This window comes from Emydura macquarii, unplaced genomic scaffold (genome assembly GCF_026122565.2).
Source record: "Emydura macquarii macquarii isolate MOO-44397 ecotype Brisbane River unplaced genomic scaffold, CSIRO-AGI_Emac_v2 contig_691, whole genome shotgun sequence".
NCBI lineage: Eukaryota > Metazoa > Chordata > Testudines > Chelidae > Emydura > Emydura macquarii.
The window spans coordinates 5,955,648-5,974,729 of record NW_027130828.1 but is presented as its reverse complement, the minus strand read 5'-3'; the positions used below and the strand labels follow the sequence as shown (position 1 = coordinate 5,974,729).

At 38.6% G+C, this 19,082-nt stretch overlaps 1 protein-coding gene across 1 annotated transcript in view; it reads left to right on the top strand.

Moving 5' to 3' along the window:
- The window catches only part of SEC16A (SEC16 homolog A, endoplasmic reticulum export factor), a gene marked incomplete at its 5' end in the record, with an annotated part of 32,117 nt that overhangs the window by 2,474 nt on the left and 10,561 nt on the right, over nt 1–19,082 (top strand). The window contains 24 exons of the mRNA XM_067542191.1: nt 1,303–1,391; nt 2,520–2,655; nt 3,592–3,790; nt 5,082–5,259; nt 6,027–6,169; nt 7,347–7,408; nt 7,659–7,797; nt 8,218–8,460; nt 9,415–9,512; nt 10,450–10,531; nt 11,199–11,316; nt 11,639–11,750; nt 12,019–12,124; nt 12,819–12,959; nt 13,108–13,221; nt 13,797–14,001; nt 14,364–14,612; nt 15,341–15,429; nt 16,128–16,175; nt 16,362–16,526; nt 17,204–17,281; nt 17,510–17,566; nt 18,265–18,370; nt 18,731–18,868. Coding sequence (XP_067398292.1) covers nt 1,303–1,391; nt 2,520–2,655; nt 3,592–3,790; nt 5,082–5,259; nt 6,027–6,169; nt 7,347–7,408; nt 7,659–7,797; nt 8,218–8,460; nt 9,415–9,512; nt 10,450–10,531; nt 11,199–11,316; nt 11,639–11,750; nt 12,019–12,124; nt 12,819–12,959; nt 13,108–13,221; nt 13,797–14,001; nt 14,364–14,612; nt 15,341–15,429; nt 16,128–16,175; nt 16,362–16,526; nt 17,204–17,281; nt 17,510–17,566; nt 18,265–18,370; nt 18,731–18,868 — 3,095 coding nt within the window. The remainder of the gene's footprint in view (nt 1–1,302; nt 1,392–2,519; nt 2,656–3,591; nt 3,791–5,081; nt 5,260–6,026; nt 6,170–7,346; nt 7,409–7,658; nt 7,798–8,217; nt 8,461–9,414; nt 9,513–10,449; nt 10,532–11,198; nt 11,317–11,638; nt 11,751–12,018; nt 12,125–12,818; nt 12,960–13,107; nt 13,222–13,796; nt 14,002–14,363; nt 14,613–15,340; nt 15,430–16,127; nt 16,176–16,361; nt 16,527–17,203; nt 17,282–17,509; nt 17,567–18,264; nt 18,371–18,730; nt 18,869–19,082) is intronic.

Genomic DNA, 19,082 nt, shown 5'->3' with positions numbered 1-19,082 from the left:
GTTCCACGAATAACCTATAATAAAAGATCACAATTTTAAAAGTAATGATCATACCACACATTTTTTCCCTTGAGACAGGTGATTCCTATCACCATGTTTTATGCCTGAATTGGCTTTTTAGATGCAGCACCTCTTCACTAATTTCTGATAGCATCAGGTTTTTGCTTTGTCTTTTTCTTTGTCCCTGTATTTTATTTGTTGTCTAGAGAAACTCTACTTGGATTGTGCATAGGGCTGAATTTTTCATACTGTTTAGCTCTTTACCTAGTCCCCAAGAAAACTAGTCTTCCATAGTGTAGAACCACTGTGTCCTGACTGGTTTAGGTACACAGTACTCTAGAAAATGCACTGAGCTGCTTGTATAGTGATTCATTCCCTGTGCCATATAACAGCATTGAGATACTATGCCTATTTCCTCTTTTCACTGAAGCAATAAATAAGAATGTGCCAATGCTCATTATGTTGCCATGTGAACTGAAAGCTGGGGTCCAAAGTCAGACTAGGCACTGAGCGGAAGCAAATTGCAAGGATTGTGTGCTGTGCCCCTCTGATGGCAGTGATAGTTTTTAGCAATATCAGTGTTCTATCTGCATGCCAGCCTGCAGACCAGCACAAGCATTGGCTTCAAAAAGAGCAAAATAATGGTACAGTTCTCAGGTACTTTGTTAGTAAGACAGCCAAAGAAAGTGCGAAGGAAAGATAAGAATAACTTTGTAATGCATTTTGATTTTGTTTCCTCTTTGAAATGCATTAGTGTTGGTGAAAGCTGTCAGAATGACAGCCCTGGAAACTGAAACCTCTATTTACTCACAAACCAAGCACAGCAGTCACAGCTTCACTATACTGCCCTGGCAGTATGCCTAATCCCAACCTACAGGGAACAGCTCTAGAGCGGAAAATAGTTATCTTAATACCTAGTTAGCTACTGGCAGCCTCAGTAGAGAAGCCAGTAAGAATGCCAGTTGTATAGTGGCTTTTGTGATGCGTTTAATTGTCCATAAGTAACCAGACTGATCACCAGATCAGTTCACAGGCCACTAAAGTATCATATGGTAACAACTTTCAGTCACTGATGGCATGGAATGGTTTGAATTAGTGATGTTCTGGTATTTAGACTCTAGTTCCTGGAATCTTCCACTTCCTGTAGCTGCAGTTATTTAAAAACTAGAACACTAGATATTCTGTTGTTAGTTACACTCACTAGGACATCAGCTGTGCATATCTTCTATCAACTTTAAGAATAGTCACTATGCTTTTTTTAATCATGGTGTTTTATCTTCTGTATTTTTTTTCCTCTTTCAGACAGGGATATACTGAAGATTATTATAATACAAAAAGTGGTTGGAGTGATTACTATGCAGACTACTATGCAAACCCATATAATTATGGAGGTACAGTTGGACAATACATTCTGAATTTTTCTGAGTAGTTGGTTCAGAAAAAACACTTATGGGCACTGTGTTAAAATTAGCACCAGAGAACTGTTATAAAACTAAATTTGTGGTCTTTCACTGGAGTACTGATATGGCATATTTCACACAGCTAATGAGAACAAAGTTTTTTGTTTATTGAAAGTTGATTTTCTGCATTGCACTTGTCCTTAATGCTCTGCTGTCCTCTCCGTTTCCTTGGTTTAGTAGGAGGAAAAAGCAGAGAATAAAGTTGAATTTAATTGTTTTGATTCCCTATTTGGTAATGAGGAAAATGGTCAAACTTTTCTTTTGCTTTCATTTATCATGGTAAAATTATTCTTTGGAACATGTATGGAATTGCTTGCTATCGGGTACAACATGTATCACTGTGCCTGAACACACGTGCTATAGACAAATTCTTAATCAATGGAAAAGTAGTTATCAGAACATAAATTGACTCATGCTCAGAATGTAGCACTCTATACAAATAATATGTTTCACAGTCATGTATGGAGCAACAGTGTGTTTGAGATCAGTACTTGAATTCTGTCAGACCAAAGAGAGTAGGGGATTCTAGAGGCAATCCCTTCTCCTCCTCCAAGACGACCTCTCCGCCAAACTCCAGGATATTACATTGAGGGATCCCATATGTTCTCAAAATAGATTTATTGTAATATCATAACTAAACCTCATAGTAATTAGATGAAAAGTTCTATTAGATTGCAGAGACCATCCCTTTGAAAGAGTACAATATAATATCCAAATAGGGTACATAACAGTAATCTGATAACTACACTGGGGTGTAACCAAAATTATCACAGGGACATGAAATTGATATACAGCCTTTTTGCTTACAGTTCAACAGTTCAGTCTATAACTTTTATTTTTATCTCATCTGGTTATGGCAAAAAGTATGAGTAAACATATTTATACTAAAAATTAGTCTTTGGTTTTGAAAGCTTTTTTATTTATTTGGATTTGTACTGTAGTTATCTCAGATGTTAACAGAACATAGGTGTATGCATTTCAGGAGGCAACAAATAGAGGAGTTCTGTGAGCAGCTGACTGGGCAAAGATTTTAAATTAAACCAATTGTTTTCTTTAAAGATCCAAATTCCTGGGAACGTTATCCACCAGCATATGATTCCAGATACGGAGATCCCAGAAGTTATGATCAGAGGTACTGGTATGACGCTGAACACAATCTATACCAAAAGAGAGAGGCATATCCATATGAAAACAGGTTTGTAATCCATGCTCTTTATTTGCAGGCTTTGAGAGCTGGCTCGTTAGTATAATTTACTGAAACTTTTGATTGCCCAGAAGGCTTCAAAATTTCAAGTTATTCTGTAAAGGTTCTGGACAGCATTTTTAAAATTCATTTAGAAGGAAAGTGACTTACTATAGGCAGGCAAATCTATCACATGACAGACTATTAAAATGTTTGAGATATAAAACAGGAATTTTTTTTAAAGTGTACTTTACCAGTTTGCATGTTTTCTTTATGGTGTGGAGAATTATTATGGAAATTGAGGTACATTGGATAAACTAGTTTTGGGAGAAAGATTTTAGAAAAAATAGAACTTGTTTTGTAACTAGTTTTTTAAATGACTTAGTACAGAGTCTAAACAAAAACCAAAGTAGGTAAATGTTCTGCTTGAAGTTTTGTGTGTTAGAATGGATTCAGAGTTGTATGTTGGTCTTAATTTTGAATAGTCTAGATTTTCACAGTTAGTCTCTAACTAATATTACAAGTTGAAAGGGATACTGCCAGGGGCAAATCATGTCTTTTTAAAAACTGATTTTCTTACTTTTGTTACTAACAGGATTACAAAAAATTAAAACTCTTTTCATCATTTGTTTACTTTTCGCAATTCCTTTTGGACAGTGAGCACAAGATTAGTCAGTTTCACTTTCTGGTTCTCATGTACATGCTGCAAAACTGGGTTTAAATCACAGCAAAAAAATATTTGCAAGGAAAAAATAACCTTGAAGATATTTCTATTAAATCAGCTTTTGGATTGTCTACTTTACAACATCTAAATAAATCTGTGGACTAATTTGTGACATGGTTTGTTTAAACCGTATTTTCTGGTTAATGGAAACAAATATCCACTGAACTGAGTTCTTCCCAGGATACAGACTCTTACCTTTATTTTCATATTTCATTGCTTTTTAGACAAGACCGATATGAAGAGCACTGGCGATATGATCCTCGCTTTGCTGGAAGTTTTGATGATGAAACTGAACCTCACAGAGACTCTTATGGTGATGAATTTGACAGACGCAGTGTCCACAGTGAACATTCTGCCCATAGCCTCCATAGTTCCCACAGCGTTCATAGCCGTAAGAGCAGCTTCAGTTCTCACTCTCAGCAAGTGAGTTTCATATGAGCATGTCAGGAGTTGGGCTTTGTTCTGGTAACCCGCTTAATGCTGGGAGTGGGGTTAGCTGACACTTTCTTGGACCAAATCTCTAGATGCTAGCAGAAAATCATAAACGTACAAAAGTCATGATTATTTCTGTTCTTAGCTTGGGTACCAGAGGCATGTTTTGAAAGTCCATATTCAGCAACTAGAGACCAAACATTGTGCCACTGTGTGTTCTTGATTTTAAAATATCTATGTGGTAGTTCTGAGAGTCTGATCAGGACTGGGGTTCAAGTTGTGCTTTATGTTACATAAGCATATAGGAAGAAATTATGTCTCCTTTGGCAAGCTTATGATCTAAGGACTTGATCCTACAATTCACTGGGCATGGGAGAACTGGTACATTTTATTGTAGTTGAGAATGTGTCCATGTTTCTACTTCTATATGTCCTGTTCCTCCTATCAGCACAAGAATAAAAAATAATGCTGGGGTGAAACTTGGAATACATTTAAAGAGACAAGGCCGTTGAATTGATATATAGAACAGGCTTCTACTATAAGCTTTTTAAAAATCGATTACTCGTCTACTTTTAAGTACAAATGCACAGGTAATTCCATGAAACATTTGAACTGGGAGATGGTTCTCATTGTATACTGTTAGTAGAATTTGCATTATCTGTAGTCTCATATATAAACCTTCCAGCAGTCCAGATGTAGTCTTAAATTTAGTCACTCATTTGGGACCCAAATGTCCAATTGATATTGGACATGAAGAATTGGAAGTCATCCAGACATTTATACCAAGTACCCCCTACTCCATCAAGTCAGGAGAGGTGCTAAGAAGTAAAGGTGGTGGGGTCACTCTGATCATGGCTGAGGTGTAGATGCAGCAAATTGTTCTATGAATTTTTATTTGAGCATAACACACGCGCACATACTCATTTTATAAAGGCGGGGAAGAGTTTGTGCAGAGAGAAGGAAACCCACAAATGCAGACTGAGGTGAGCAGATCGGATTGTTGGAGGGGAACCGAGGGAAATAGAGCATTAAAACAGACATAAAGTATTCTAGCTCATGTTCTTTATATCATGTGACTCACCATGCAGCTTTCATAAACCCTATGAAAGTCTTTCCAACTTACAATATTAAAATAGTTGTAAGGAACCCATATGGCTGCTAAATGGGAGATGACAAGGCCAAAGAACTCCTCAGTCCTGTCTGCCTTATTGTTCCGCCCATGGGATTCCTTCCGCTCCTGCGATTGTCTTTAATGCAACACTTACTATTCTGTTCTATTCAGAGCCAGCTTTATAGAAGCAACCATGAGCTGACAGCTAATGCCTATGAAACAACCACCCAGCCAGTCTCACATCACACAGATTATCCATACAGAGGATATCCTGCTAACTTTGATGGTCAACAGCCTTTTACAGAGTATGGCTACTCAGCTGAAACTGAATGGTCATCTGTAGAACAAGGTATTTGTAGAAATGTGGGGGAAGGTTGGGTTGAGAGGATAGTTAACAATTCTTTGCTTTTGTGCCTTTCATTCAACTTTAAAATGCTTTACAAACATTGGCAGCAAAGACACCTACGTTCATAATAGATGCTAGACTGATAACAGAAGAATATAATGTTCCTGGTATTTGTAGAGTCATTGATATGAGCTATACCTACGTAAAGTTTTGCTCAGTGTGAGGATTGTCCCTTGCTTGTTCCTTCCTGGGTTTTCACTGAACAGTTTCCACTATTTTATGGCTATATATTAATTGCTACTGGTTATGTATTAAGTACTGCACATTTATTTGCATTTGTGGTGTTTGCTGTAGAATTGTGTGCATACTAATAGGATGCTGTGAAACTCTCTTGTCGTCCCAAGCATGATTTGAATTAGATCTTCTCTTGCTTCATGGAGAATCTTTAAAATAAACATAACTTAGAAACAATTACTTTATATAATCTTTGATTTTTCTATGAACCTTACTTCTTGTAGTTAAACAGCAGTGTTTCTAAGAAGAGAGGTTTTTCATATCATGCAGTTCTGTAAGAAAATATTTATTAGAAGTCCTCTAAAACATAGAAATGCACAGAAATATACTGGGGATTGATAAGTAAACTTCGATAGCTGGTTTGTTTCATGTCTACTTTGATTGTGATGATTATATAGCAGACTAAATAAAAGATTAACTAATAATTAAGTTGCTGCAAGGTAATCATTTTATTTTGATTTTTCTCTCCATTGTAGTCCCATCAAGACCCTCGACTCCTGAAAAATTTGTAGTGCCTCATGTCTGTGCAAGGTTTGGTCCTGGGGGCCATCTAACAAAAGTGCTCCCAAACCTGCCTTCAGAAGGACAGCCGGCTTTGGTTGAGATACACAGCATGGAGGTAAAGCAACAGTACAGAAGGAATACAGATGTCTTATGTTTATAAAATCTTGGGGTTTTTTAAAAAGGAAAATAGCCATTCATAACACAATTGAAGTGCCTTTCTGCTGGATGTGCATTAGTATATTGAGAAACAAACACTGAGTCTTTGCTTCTGTTTATTTCCTTGTTTTCACTTTTGATGTTTTTCTGCAAGCAGTGTAGAGTATGTATCTCCTTTTCTCACTGTGGCATTTCCTTAATTAAAAATGGATTTCCAAGTCTTAGGAAGGTTGGGGTCTTGATGTTTTGTTTGTTCATGTTTTGTGTGCACAGCCATTGATTGAGACATGAGCATTTGTCCCTTCCTCTGCAGGATAGGGAAGTGGTTTGCTATCTTAGTGGATGGCTACACTGCTTGTGGCAATGCCTGGGATATCAGATTCAGGCCTACAGGGCTTGCACAGCTACGCTAAAAATAGCTGGGTAAACATTGTGAAGTCCACCTCCTCCTTAGGCTTCTGAGCCCGAGCCACACTGTCTACGCAGCTATTTTTAGTGCGGTAGCTCAAGCATGAGTCAGTTGACCCAGACTTGGAAACTCACTGCCATTTGCTGTGTGGAAGTACCCATATTGAAAGGTGGTTAAGTTTTCTGTGTATATTTCCTTGTCTTGTGACTCTACAGTGGGCCAAAGGAATACAAATTTTTTGGTCACCAGAAAGACGTGGACAGATTGGAGAGAATTCAGAGAAGAGTAATAAGTGAATTGCAGGATCTGATGTATGGGGAAAGTAGAATGCATGTGGTTAAAATGTGACCAAGAGGGAAATAATTATCTACAAGTATTTGAATAGTGTATACAGCAAGGAGACAGAGGATTATTTAGAATGTCACAAGGAGATATGAAAAGGAAAATGTAGGCTTAATATCATGTAAAACTTCCCATGAGATCTTACGTTGTGGAATAATTTCTCCTGGGAAGTAATTAAGACATTTAAACTGGATTGGATAGGGCTCTAACAAATATACTATAGGGAACACCTCTATACTGTCTAGGAGTGATGGACTAGGGACACCAGAGGTTACGTCTAGCTTATTTTTTATATACTGTTGGGTATGGAATGAATTATAAATAGTAGAATTTATAGATGATGTAAAAGCTTTTCATCATGCTTTCATGCTTTGTATTTTTTTAGACTATGTTGCAACATATGCCAGAACAAGAGGAGATGAGAGCCTTTCCAGGCCCTCTTGCTAAGTATGCTTTATGGATTTGATAAGCTGTTTTTAAGTGTTCTCAAGCTTAATTTTTCCTTGTAATTTTGCATGGCCACAAATAATAGATTTAAACTGCTTTGGTCCGATATCACTTATCTGCATTCCACAAGCCTAAATATTACTGGAGTTTGACTTTGCTCTGTTCTATATACTACTTATTATGGTAGTGATGATGTCTGATACTTCATAATTGTTCTTTGTTTCCTTGCATACTTTTCTTCCTCTTCCAGAGATGATACCCATAAAGTGGATGTCATTAATTTTGCACAAAACAAAGCCACACAGTGCTTTCAGAATGAAAATCTAATTGACAAAGAATCTGCGAGCCTGCTTTGGGATTTTATTGTATTGTTGTGCAGACAGAATGGGGTATGTCTTATTTCTTACATTTTTGTAAATTTTCTATTGATGCCCTGAAGGTCAGTTTTCAGAGCCTTTATCTTTAGGTTTGAGATAAGAATCTTGAGATATAGCAGGTCCATTTATGTGAAGGTAGCAAGAGTACCTGAAGTGTTCATACTGGGCCAGGAGTGCAAGTCAGACCACTTAAAAGGCAGGTATTCCTCCTTAATCTTGCTCCTTAGAAGTTCCAGATAAAATGAGGACAATGAGTCTTTATCTGTATAGTCCTGCTGGGACACCCGAGTTGGCCAGTCCAATCTTATCTCCTTTTATCCAACCCACCGCATCATTTGTATTAATTAACTTTTTAGACTTCAAGTGTTTGAGCTGTAAAACATTAGTGTTTCAGTCAAATTATTTCAGTGATTTAATTTGTTTCATTTATAGACTGTAGTGGGAACCGACATTGCGGAGCTTTTGTTACGAGATCATAAAACAGTTTGGCTTCCTGGGAAATCGCCCAATGAAGCAAACTTGATTGACTTCACTAATGAGGCTTTGGAGCAAGTAGAAGAGGAGTCTGGTGAAGCTCAACTCTCATTTCTCACAGATAGACTTATAACCACAATTGACAGTCTGGAAAGAGAGACGGAGAGATTCAGGGAGCTTCTGCTTTATGGTCGTAAGAAGGTAAATGGTTACATTGTTACTCAAAGTTCTAGTTGAGTTTGGTTTTTTTACTTTGATTTGTTGTTCCAAAATCCACATATCTTTAACACCTTAGTGGCTTGCATATAATTTAATATTTCTGTAGCTTTCATTTTATTACTTGATATTTTAATGTGTAATGTTTATAGTACCATTGATATCCTTGGCACTCTACAACAGTGGTTCCCAACCTATTTGTGTGAAAGCCTTACTAGTTAACATTAGGTAACCCCCCCTCCCCCATCCTACCCCCCTGACCCGGCCATAAAAAAACACATATAATGATAATACCATTACATTACATTAATAATAATAAATCACTTTTACCTGAGTAAGAAACTATAAGCCTTCCCTGGTGCAGCTGCCCACGCTGCGTGTGGCCCTACTTCTTCCCATCCCTCATGAACTGAGGGAAATGGAGGCAGCGAGCGCTGGGGGGCTGGCTGGGGCTGCTTCACTCCAGTTGGGCGCCTGGCCTGCTTGGGGCTGGAGGGGCCTGCTTTTCCACTCCGGCCGATGCGGAGCTCAGGGCTGCGGCTCCCTCGGGGGAGGTGGGGTGTGTGTGCGCTGTTCCTTTGCTCTGGCAGGCACAGGGCTTGAGGCTGCTGTGCCTGTGGGGTTCGGGGGGCTAAATGACCTCAATATTACTTGAAGCCTGACAGACCCCCTAATGTTTGGCGGCCCACCCAAGGGGGTCCTGCACCCCAGTTTGGGAACTGTTGCTCTACAGTAAAGAGCCAGATTTCCTGCCTTAAAGAATTCACAATTGAAAACCAAATTATACTGTAACACACTAGCATGTAACTTAATGACCATTTTCAATTCATAGTCATAAAATACCTGCACTAGAAATCATTAATACTTTGTCCTGAGTGGTGTATTAAACTCATTCCCCAATAAACTAATTTACTTTTCATATGTGTTTTACATTAACAGGATGCTTTGGAGTCTGCCATGAAGCATGGATTATGGGGTCATGCTCTGCTACTTGCCAGTAAAATGGATAGCAGAACACATGCGAGAGTCATGACCAGGTAATGATGTGCTTGATGATGATGATGATTAGAATATGCTTATAATGTGGACTAGCCATTTATTTCTCGTTAATGAGGTAAAGTCCTATGGCTCAGAAGTCTTGAGGCCACAAGTATGATATGTGCCTGTGCTTATGCAGGGATCCTGCTTTAGATATATTCTCTGTGTGTTGACTTCAGTCATGTTGCAGCTTTGGTTTCAGGGACTTTAGCCTTTAAAGTTAGACTTCACAGAATTTCAGTGACTGCTACAACGGTTGGTAAGAACTACTCTGCCACCACCTTCACTGTAATGATTGCCTCAGTGGATCTTAAAGCATGCCATAACTGACTTACTGGGTGGCTGACAAATTGGCCTAGCTTTGATAGAATTATGCAATACAAACTACAGAACATTAATGAAAATGGGGAGGGGGAATAGTGTATGAATTAACTGCAGTTCACATTTCAAGAGCTAACATTTTCACACTACAGGGATTAAATACACTATGTATGCTTGTGTTCCCTTCATAGTTTTGGGTGGCTATTTCCCCATTTACTTTTGGGACTTTTAATACCCATGTAATGTTATGCCTCTGCTCTTCCTGTTTCGGAGAGAAGCCAGCATCTTCCAGCAAGGGCAGTCTGTAGATAAGAGCACTTTCTCCTTCTTACCACAGCTTCTGAAACAATGTTACACCTACTTTCTGCTGGCACTGGGAGCCCAACTCTTGAGGTTATTCAGAGGCTTGTATTTGCATATGGCAGTACTGCAGTTCCAATAGGTTAGCCAGTAACTGTTTTAAAGGTGATCCACAGGCCAATTACACTTATTTCACTGTGATGCTTTGAAAATGTTCTCCTTTCTCAAAGCTAAACTAAATGTTAAAAAAGTTAGCCATGTTAACTGCTTACCTACAATTATTTTTATTTTTGTTTTTACATAATGTACATGTAGATTTGCCAACAGTCTCCCAATTAACGATCCTCTGCAAACTGTTTACCAGCTCATGTCTGGAAGAATGCCAGCAGCATCCACAGTGAGTTTTAAGAATAAGTTTCAATTAAGACTTGTATGTGTTCTGTTGCGAATTACCTCTTACAGCACACCCAGCAGTCTGCTTTTTACATATAACTGGGTTCCAAAAGGAATGAGATAAGTTCATGGAAGATAGGTCCATCAATGGCTATTAGCCAAGATGGTCAGATGCAGTCCTACGCTTTGGGTGTCCCTAAACCTCTGACTGCCAGATGCTGGAACTGGACGACAGGGAATGGATCACTCGATAACTCACTTGTTCTGTTCATTTCCTCTGAAGCATCTGGTACCGGCCACTGTCAGAAGACAGTTCCAGAGGGGTAGCCGTGTTAGTCTGTATATAGCAAAAACAACGAGAATCCTGTAGCACTTTAAAGACTAACAAATTTAATTTCTGCAGGTATAAGCTTTTGTGGGCTATGTAACCCAAGCCCACGAAAGCTTATGCCTGCAGAAATTAAATTTGTTAGTCTTTAAAGTGCTACAGGACTCTCGCTGTTTTCGTCGGAAGACAGGATAGTGAGCTAGATGGGCCAGTAGTATGGCGATTCTTATGTTCTTATATAAATTATCTAGAATGCAAAATTATTCTAGCCCTTACTCAGGTTGTAATTCTAATCCATACACCCTTCCATTCCATGTTTGATGGGTATCTGTTCTAATTCTAGTGCTGTGGAGATGAGAAATGGGGAGACTGGAGGCCTCATCTTGCTATGGTACTATCAAACTTGACCAATAACATGGATGTGGAATCGAGGACTATTACCACCATGGGAGATACTCTTGGTAACTAATTGGAATTTGAATCTATGGAGAACAGAGTGGGTAAACAGCAGGGTTGGTTATTTTGAGCAATGGAATGGATGAGGGCTGTGAACAAATGAAAGGTTTTCTTAAACTTAAATCGCTGGGTCTGTTTTATGAAAACAATTCAGTAGTAACAATTGCTACTTGAATGATGAAACCAAACCTTTTTAGTTCTGTGGATTTTTGTTTTGAGAGGATACATTTAAATTACAAAGAGCCAAAAAAATTCAAGGTACTCTGAATTAGTTATGTACCCTTGAGAGAGTTTCCTGAGTGATCTGTTGTGCTTTGTTTGTTTCAGCTTCTAAAGGGCTTTTAGATGGTGCTCATTTTTGCTACCTGATGGCCCAGATTGGGTTTGGAGTTTATACAAAGAAAACAACAAAGCTCGTCCTAATTGGATCAAATCACAGGTATGGAATTTAAATTGCTTAAGTATGTTTTTGTAAAATTTTGCTATTTAGATTAAAAGATGAAAATAGAAGCTAATGGTTTGAGATTCTAACACTGCACAATATATAAGTATTTAACCAAAGTTGTTTAGGACCTCCCTGCTTATTTTTGAAGCATGGAGGTTTCTTGATCTGATGCTTTGTACTCAATGCTATGCTAGTAACACTACATACATCTAAATTAGAAGTAATATCTCAAAGTTAATCTATTTTTCCACTTTTCTCTCAGCTTGCCATTTTTAAAGTTTGCCACCAATGAAGCCATTCAAAGAACAGAAGCCTATGAATATGCACAGTCACTGGGAAGCCAGCCCTGCTGTTTACCCAATTTCCAGGTTAGGAGCGGCTCTGTTATTTAATGTATCACAGGTTTTGTATGAGGTGCTCTTTATCATTTTTATGAATGGTATGGTGTTCAGTTTCATTATGTACTCTCTCAAGTATTTAAAGGGCCTTGTGTGTGTGTCTCTCTCTCACACAAACTTGCTCACAAAAGACTCCTGATGATGAAAATAATACAAGGTAATTTTCCAGTGTAAGCAAACTCAGGAGTGATTAAAAAATCATGTACATCATCATTTTGGATCTTTTTTTTTCCCTGTTTGGCATCCAAATAAATGTAGATTTTTTTTTTTTTTTAAAGATTTAGTTCTAAATTTGACTGGATCATTGCACTGTATAGTTCTAGGATTTTCCTGATGCTAACCACTAAATCTGATTTTTCCCAAGAGCAAATATTGTGAATTCCAGACTTCCAGAACCTAAGTTATAGGTAGTGACTGAATTTAAAATTCAAAGAAGAAATCTAGCAGGATTTGTTTGTATCTGTTGTATGCAATCCGAGCCCCCCCTTGTAGAACTTGGGTGGAGGAACACTTGGAAAGCTTTTTGACTAGTATTCATTTTTAAATGTAGAATACATGTGATGATAGGGTACTTCAGTTTGTGGCTGGAGTAACAAACTGCCCTGCACTACCTTTAGAAATGATGTGGGCATGCAATATAACTTCACCTGCTTGCATTCTACAGGTTTTCAAATTCATCTATGCTTGCCGACTGGCTGAGATGGGACTTGCTGCACAAGCATTTCATTACTGTGAAGTGATTTCCAAAACTGTTCTTAAAAATCCCTATTATTATTCATCTGTGCTTATCAACCAACTTATTCAGGTACTATAGTGATTAGTACACTTCAGAATTAAGTACTCATGGCTTGATACATATTGGTTCATGAATGATAGCTTAAAAATCTCTAAAATTTGTGTTTTATTGACCTCTTTACCAATTTTCTTTATTTTTATAATGCTTCCTTTGATAGATATCCTCTCAGTTGCGCCTGTTCGACCCACAGATTAAAGAGAAACCAGAGCAGGAATTATTTATTGAACCTTCGTGGTTAGTACGACTTCGGAACCTGGATGGCCAGATCAAGGTATAAAATCTGCTTTCCAAAATTAAAGGTTTTCCCTGCTAAGATTTCAATACAAAATAGTCAAAAAGTGATGTGTAAGGGGTGTGTGTGGGGTGTGTGCGCGTAGATTCTTGTACAAGGAGAATTATAAAGCTCCAAGGTTTTAATACACCATAGGAGCAAGCAGAGATCCAGTTGTCAGAAGAAAGGTGAGCATGTAAATATCGATTGTAGTAACTAATTTGCAAATACTGCAGGAGGGAGATATGTTGGTTTAAAAAAACTGATTCCATTAGAATTTTTATTTATAAAAACGGATGGAAACTTTTCTACTTGCCTTTGCTTTTGCAAAAGCTTGTGTGTGGTTTGGTTTCTTTTAAAAAGCTTTTTTAGGCTGAACTTGAGCCGTTACTTATTTTTGACCAGGAGAAAGTGATGAATGGAAAATCTAGTTGGAAAGTGTTTCTTTCCTCACCTTCGAGGAACTAACAAATGATCTTTTTTTAGTTACACTACTTTCCTTGATATGTGCTTCCTGGGTTATGATTTTAACATCTGATGGTGATTAATACACTTTTGTTTTCTCCTCACTACAGGATGGTACAATAGCTTACAATGCAGATAGATCCACCCCTCAGCAGTATGCGTGTAGCACGCCAAGCTCTGAATTAGACCATATCAGTCAATGTGATGGAACAGGACCTGGACAGGAAATGGGCCCTGCTACTGAAAACCCATTGTTGGCATCCTTGTTACCTAATATGGTGCAGCCCATGCAAGGTGTGCAGCTAATGCCTTCAGGTTAGTATGTCACATTGTTCTCCGTATGTTTGTCAGGAGGAAGAACCAATACAGTGGACTCAAATAGAGAAATAATTTAAAAGTAAAACTAATGGGATTTCATTTCTATCATTTTAGTATAAATTGACTTTTTGAGATTGATTTATGCAGCATTAGAAGTAAAAATAACATTTCCTTACGTAATTGCCAGTTAGTACTTTCAGTTGCACATTAACAGGTGTTAAAGATTGTACAGTTGTTCATACAGAAGCCCATAAAGGCATAGTGCTCATGTCTCATTTGTAGTGGGGGCAGAAATAGGAGACAGTATCTGAAACTTGTCTCTTTTGTTACAAGTAATTTTCTTACATTTTGTTCTGCAGCACCTCAGACTATTCTTGAGGGATCTACTGCGGTTTCTCCTACTCAGCAAGAAACTGGTGGTAGTGTTCCTTTCTATCCTATGGCCCCTCCCTCGATTGGGCCAGGCTCTGGCTTTGCACCACCAGGTTTTCCAAATCAATATGGAACTGAACAATCTTCACTGTACCTAGGATCTACAGTGCCCGCAGGAGGACCACCTCCTCAAGCAGCAGAACCACAGCCAGAAGCGAGGTTAAACCAGGAAACAGGTTTGTGCTTTCAATAAATGTCTTTCCTGCCCTTAAAGGCACTGAAGTCTTTTTGGAGATTAAGTGCCCAGTAACTTGTTTCAATAATTAAAATGGTGACTTAAGTCTTGGATAACTGTGTAGAGTGAAAACTTAAAATATGAGGAATCTCACTGAGAAGAGTTTAGTACTGGCCTTGCATATCAGGCTTGACTTAAAGTCATGATCTAAATCCAGTGTGAGTGAGTCACAGCCTGTTCCCTTCTGGACACTTGTCTGTCACAAAACCACTACCTAATGTAGTCATATGGGCAGTTTCTGTTGGAAATGCTTGTAATAGGAAATGCAGGAAGTTCTCACTTCAAACAGGAGGTGAATTTTTAGATCTGTGAGAATCCTAGAATTTAAATAGTAGGAGATGCTGAATGTGAAGGCTGAAGTAGACAGGCAGTGGTGCAAAAAAATCTTGCACAGCACCGTCCTCAGGCATGCCTCATCTAGCCAGTCCTGACCCTCCTTTTTAGAAAACTAAATACACACTAACAAACTTTTTTTTTAAGATATCAAATGCAGTTCATACAAGCCCTGAAATTTAATGTTAATTCTTTAAAGCATTAGGTTCTCTAGCACTAGAATCACTAACAAATGAGAAGTTGGATAAAGTTTATCACAGTTCTAGAGCAACTGCTTAGACATCTGTATTGAAAAACATTGAAATTTACTAATTTATTCTATTCTTGTTTTTCAAGTAATGCAGAAAATTCCCCAGGAATCTCCAATTCAAAAGACTTTCCAGGAACAAAGAGAGGAGGATTTCTATGGCAAAATGGCAAATATGGTATTTTTATATCCTACATATCTAGTGCATTCTCCAAATCGCACTGTGCAAATACAGAACTCAATATACAGTGGCACACTAAAATGTTAAGTACATGAAGTGCTTCTCAGCAGCAATCCAGTCTAGGAGAAGAAAAAATTCCAAGAGAAATTTGTAACTGACTATTTTAAAATACTCATGGAAGTAGAAAATCAGACATGCTGGATTTAAAATGTTAATAAGGACACATTAGGCTACTGACAATGGATGAAGTGGTGTTAACCAGGTATTAATTAATGTATAAATCTAAACTCTGGTATTCTTAATACCAAAGTTGCTAAATAAAGATTTAAAAAAAGAATTCAAAATCAATGTAGCAAACATTCATTGCAATATTTTTGTCTCCTTTAAAAAATTTTTTTTGCAGCCGTTGCACCTCAGTGGTGACAGCTGTTTAATGAGTGTGTTCAGTGGGATGCGCTGACATCTCTAACAGATCGGCCTTAGTACTGTGAAGGCATGGTTAGACTTCAGCTTTCTCTGCCTCTGCATCATGCACCTAAACCCGAGGGCAGAGATGTGCTTGAACAACTAACTCAAACGTCTTGCATTTTTTGGGGGATCACGTAATTAAAATTGGAAATGGAGGGACTGTACTGTGTGTGTTTTGTTTAGTTACTTGCTTTTTAAGCATGTGTGCTGGCTTTGTATCTAACCAGGCACCAGGACGAAGATCCAGATCCATCTCTCAGTCTTCAGCACATATGGTATGCCATGACCAGGCTGTTTTTCACTGTTTTATCATTCCTATCTACATTTCATCCACTTCTAATGACTTTGCATCTCCGTTATTACTGACATTTCAAAAGAAGGAATTTCTTAAGCATAATAAAATATTAACCTAGAAGGATTATAGTAAGATGATTTAAAACCCCTGTATATTTGTAATACAGGGCTATGGGCGAAGATCTCGGACCACCTCGGAATCTTCCACCCATTCTGTAGGACGAGAAAGATGTAACTCTGCAGCAAAGCAGCCCTCTTCTCCTTCGCCTCCATCCATTCCTGAAGGAAAAGAGACCAACAAAGAGATCAAGAAGGAGTCAGCACCAAGAAAGGTAAATTGAAATGTATACCTAGTTATAAGTAGCAATCCTAAATGGCAACTATAGTAAATCATGGCGCTAAAATGGGAGATAAAAGGCTGCCCATCTGAATTGCCAAATGAACTTTGTCTTGACTACTGCAGCCTCAGACTACACGTTCACCACAAGTCTCAGACTCCAGCATGTGCAGAATGCTGCTACTTGGCTTTCGTACATGCACTGAGGCGTGACCCACATCACAGCTGGCTTCTCATTCACTTCAGGAGCCAGTTCAAAATTGCCTTCTTTGACTTCAAACCTCCCCAATGGACTTCAACCAATCTCTCAGAATTTATCCAACTCTCCCTTCCCCACTCATTTCTGCTCAATTAACACTGACCTCTTATCCTTCCATACATCTGTTTCAACAGAGAAGAGCTTTCCCCTTTGCAGCTTCTTACATCTGGCTCAGCCTTCTTGTATCCCTCTGCCTCATTGAGATTCATGATTTCAAATTTCAAGTCCTAGCATCTTTCTCCTTTCCATATAAGCCTTATTAATTTTTCTCTATTGATTATCATTTAAACTGTCTTGGAATACAGTTTATGTGAAGGACTAATTGAAATGGAATTGTATGAAGTTAGATTTTTAAATCTGCTTTCAGCAAATTCTTAGAAGAATACACTAAAAAGCCTTGTATTTATTTTTAGAGTGGTGCAAATTGGCTTCGCTGGCTGATGGGAAAAGGAAAGAATGAAGCTCACCTTCCAGATGATAAGAACAAATCAGTAAGGGCCCTAAACCACAGCACACATCACACACATTAATTTGCTCAAACTATTTTCTAGTCCACAGATTATGGATTTTTTTTCTTGTGGCCAAACAAAACTTAATGCATAAAGTTTCAAAATGCCATTCTGAAAATGGCTTTCAAAGTTAATATTGTAAATAACTTGCTGCTTACTAGCTGTGTGACCTATTTGCACTCTTAATCTTGAACTGTGTTTTCTTTACAGATTGTTTGGGATGAAAAGAAACAGCGCTGGGTTAATTTAGATGAGCCAGAAGAGGAGGTAAAAAAATCTGAGGAATTTCTGTTTTCCCTTGCCTGAGTGGTTAACTGTCCAAGTAGTGGCTTTTAAGAGCCATCTTTGCTGGATTACTTTGGATCAAAACATTAGTATGACATCAGCTGCAACTGGTAAACAATTTGCATAAATCAAAGTGAGTGATATGTTTTCTGAGTCCGTTTATGTCCTCAGTTACTAGTATGGACCCAGTGAGAGCTCTGACGTTTCCTGAGGGGACTTACTCTGATTTACAGCAGTGTAACTGAAAGTAGGCTATGGCCTGTAGGAGTTGATACCACTTAGACCACTTTTTCTCATCCAGAGAGTCATGATCCTTAGAGGGGGCACAAAAGGCAGTAGGGGGAGATGTCACAAATCCTCAAATTTTATAACCATCTAAAGCAAAAATATCCCCTCCTGCATACCCGTACCCTTCAAGGTCAAATTTTCTGTCAGCCTCTCAAAACAAGCACACATTATGGTAGGCATAGCATTGCTATTACATTTTTTTAGGCTTATCGTCAACGTAAGGAGGTTGTGAAAAAGTTTAATTTCAAATAAGGGGTTGCCTGCCTGAAAAGGTTGAGAAATACTGAGCGAGACTACAAGGGCTATGTGTCAGTTATATTCTTGAGGGAGTGGCTAAGGAAAACAACAAGGAAAAATGCCTGCATTCAAAGGTTAATGTTGTTTGCTTCCAGAGCAAGCCACCACCACCACCTCCAACAGGGTTTCCTAAAGCGCCTCAGACTGCTCCACCTGGACCTGGGGGTCCATCTGGCGTCAACATCTTCTCCAGAAGAGCAGGTAACCACACAGTAGTGAATGGCATTCCTCACTATGAAGGGGGGAAAGCTTGATTGTCCCTGTTGTGAAGAACCCTAAGGCAAAGTTGCCGCCCCTTTTTGGAGGTGGCTTCTCTGATGAACACTTGGCAACTTGCCATGTCATGGAGTTGTGGGCAGCATTGGCCTTGCTATGTAAACTGGCATCACCCTTGTGATTGCTGCCAACACCACATGCTGTGATTCAGGGTTTACCATCTTGATCCTTGGGCCCACTTTTTTTGAGCCTAAAAGATGATCTAACCAGAAAACATGTCTTGTCTCCATGTTAAATTTTTACTATATGCTGACTTATTTTCATATTTTTGTTTTCCTGTTTCAGCAGGAACCAGAACTCGTTATGTTGATGTTCTAAACCCAAATGGAGTGAACTCCAGTGGTGCTGTTCCTGCCCCATCAGACCTGTTTGCCCCGTTGGCACCAATGCCTATCCCTGCAAACTTGTTTGTACCAAACTCAGGTGTGTAAACCCAGTGCAGATAAACTGCAAGAAGCAGGCATGTTAAAGGAGGCCTATCCGTTACATGTATCACAAATACCCTTTTAAGCCAAAAAACGTTAACTCCTATTACAGTTGGTCTAAACTTTTAAACGTCTTTTAAAGGCATTGAATTCCATGTCAGCCTGGAGATTGCAACTAGGCGAAAACAGCTGCAGCTCTGCACTGCACAAAC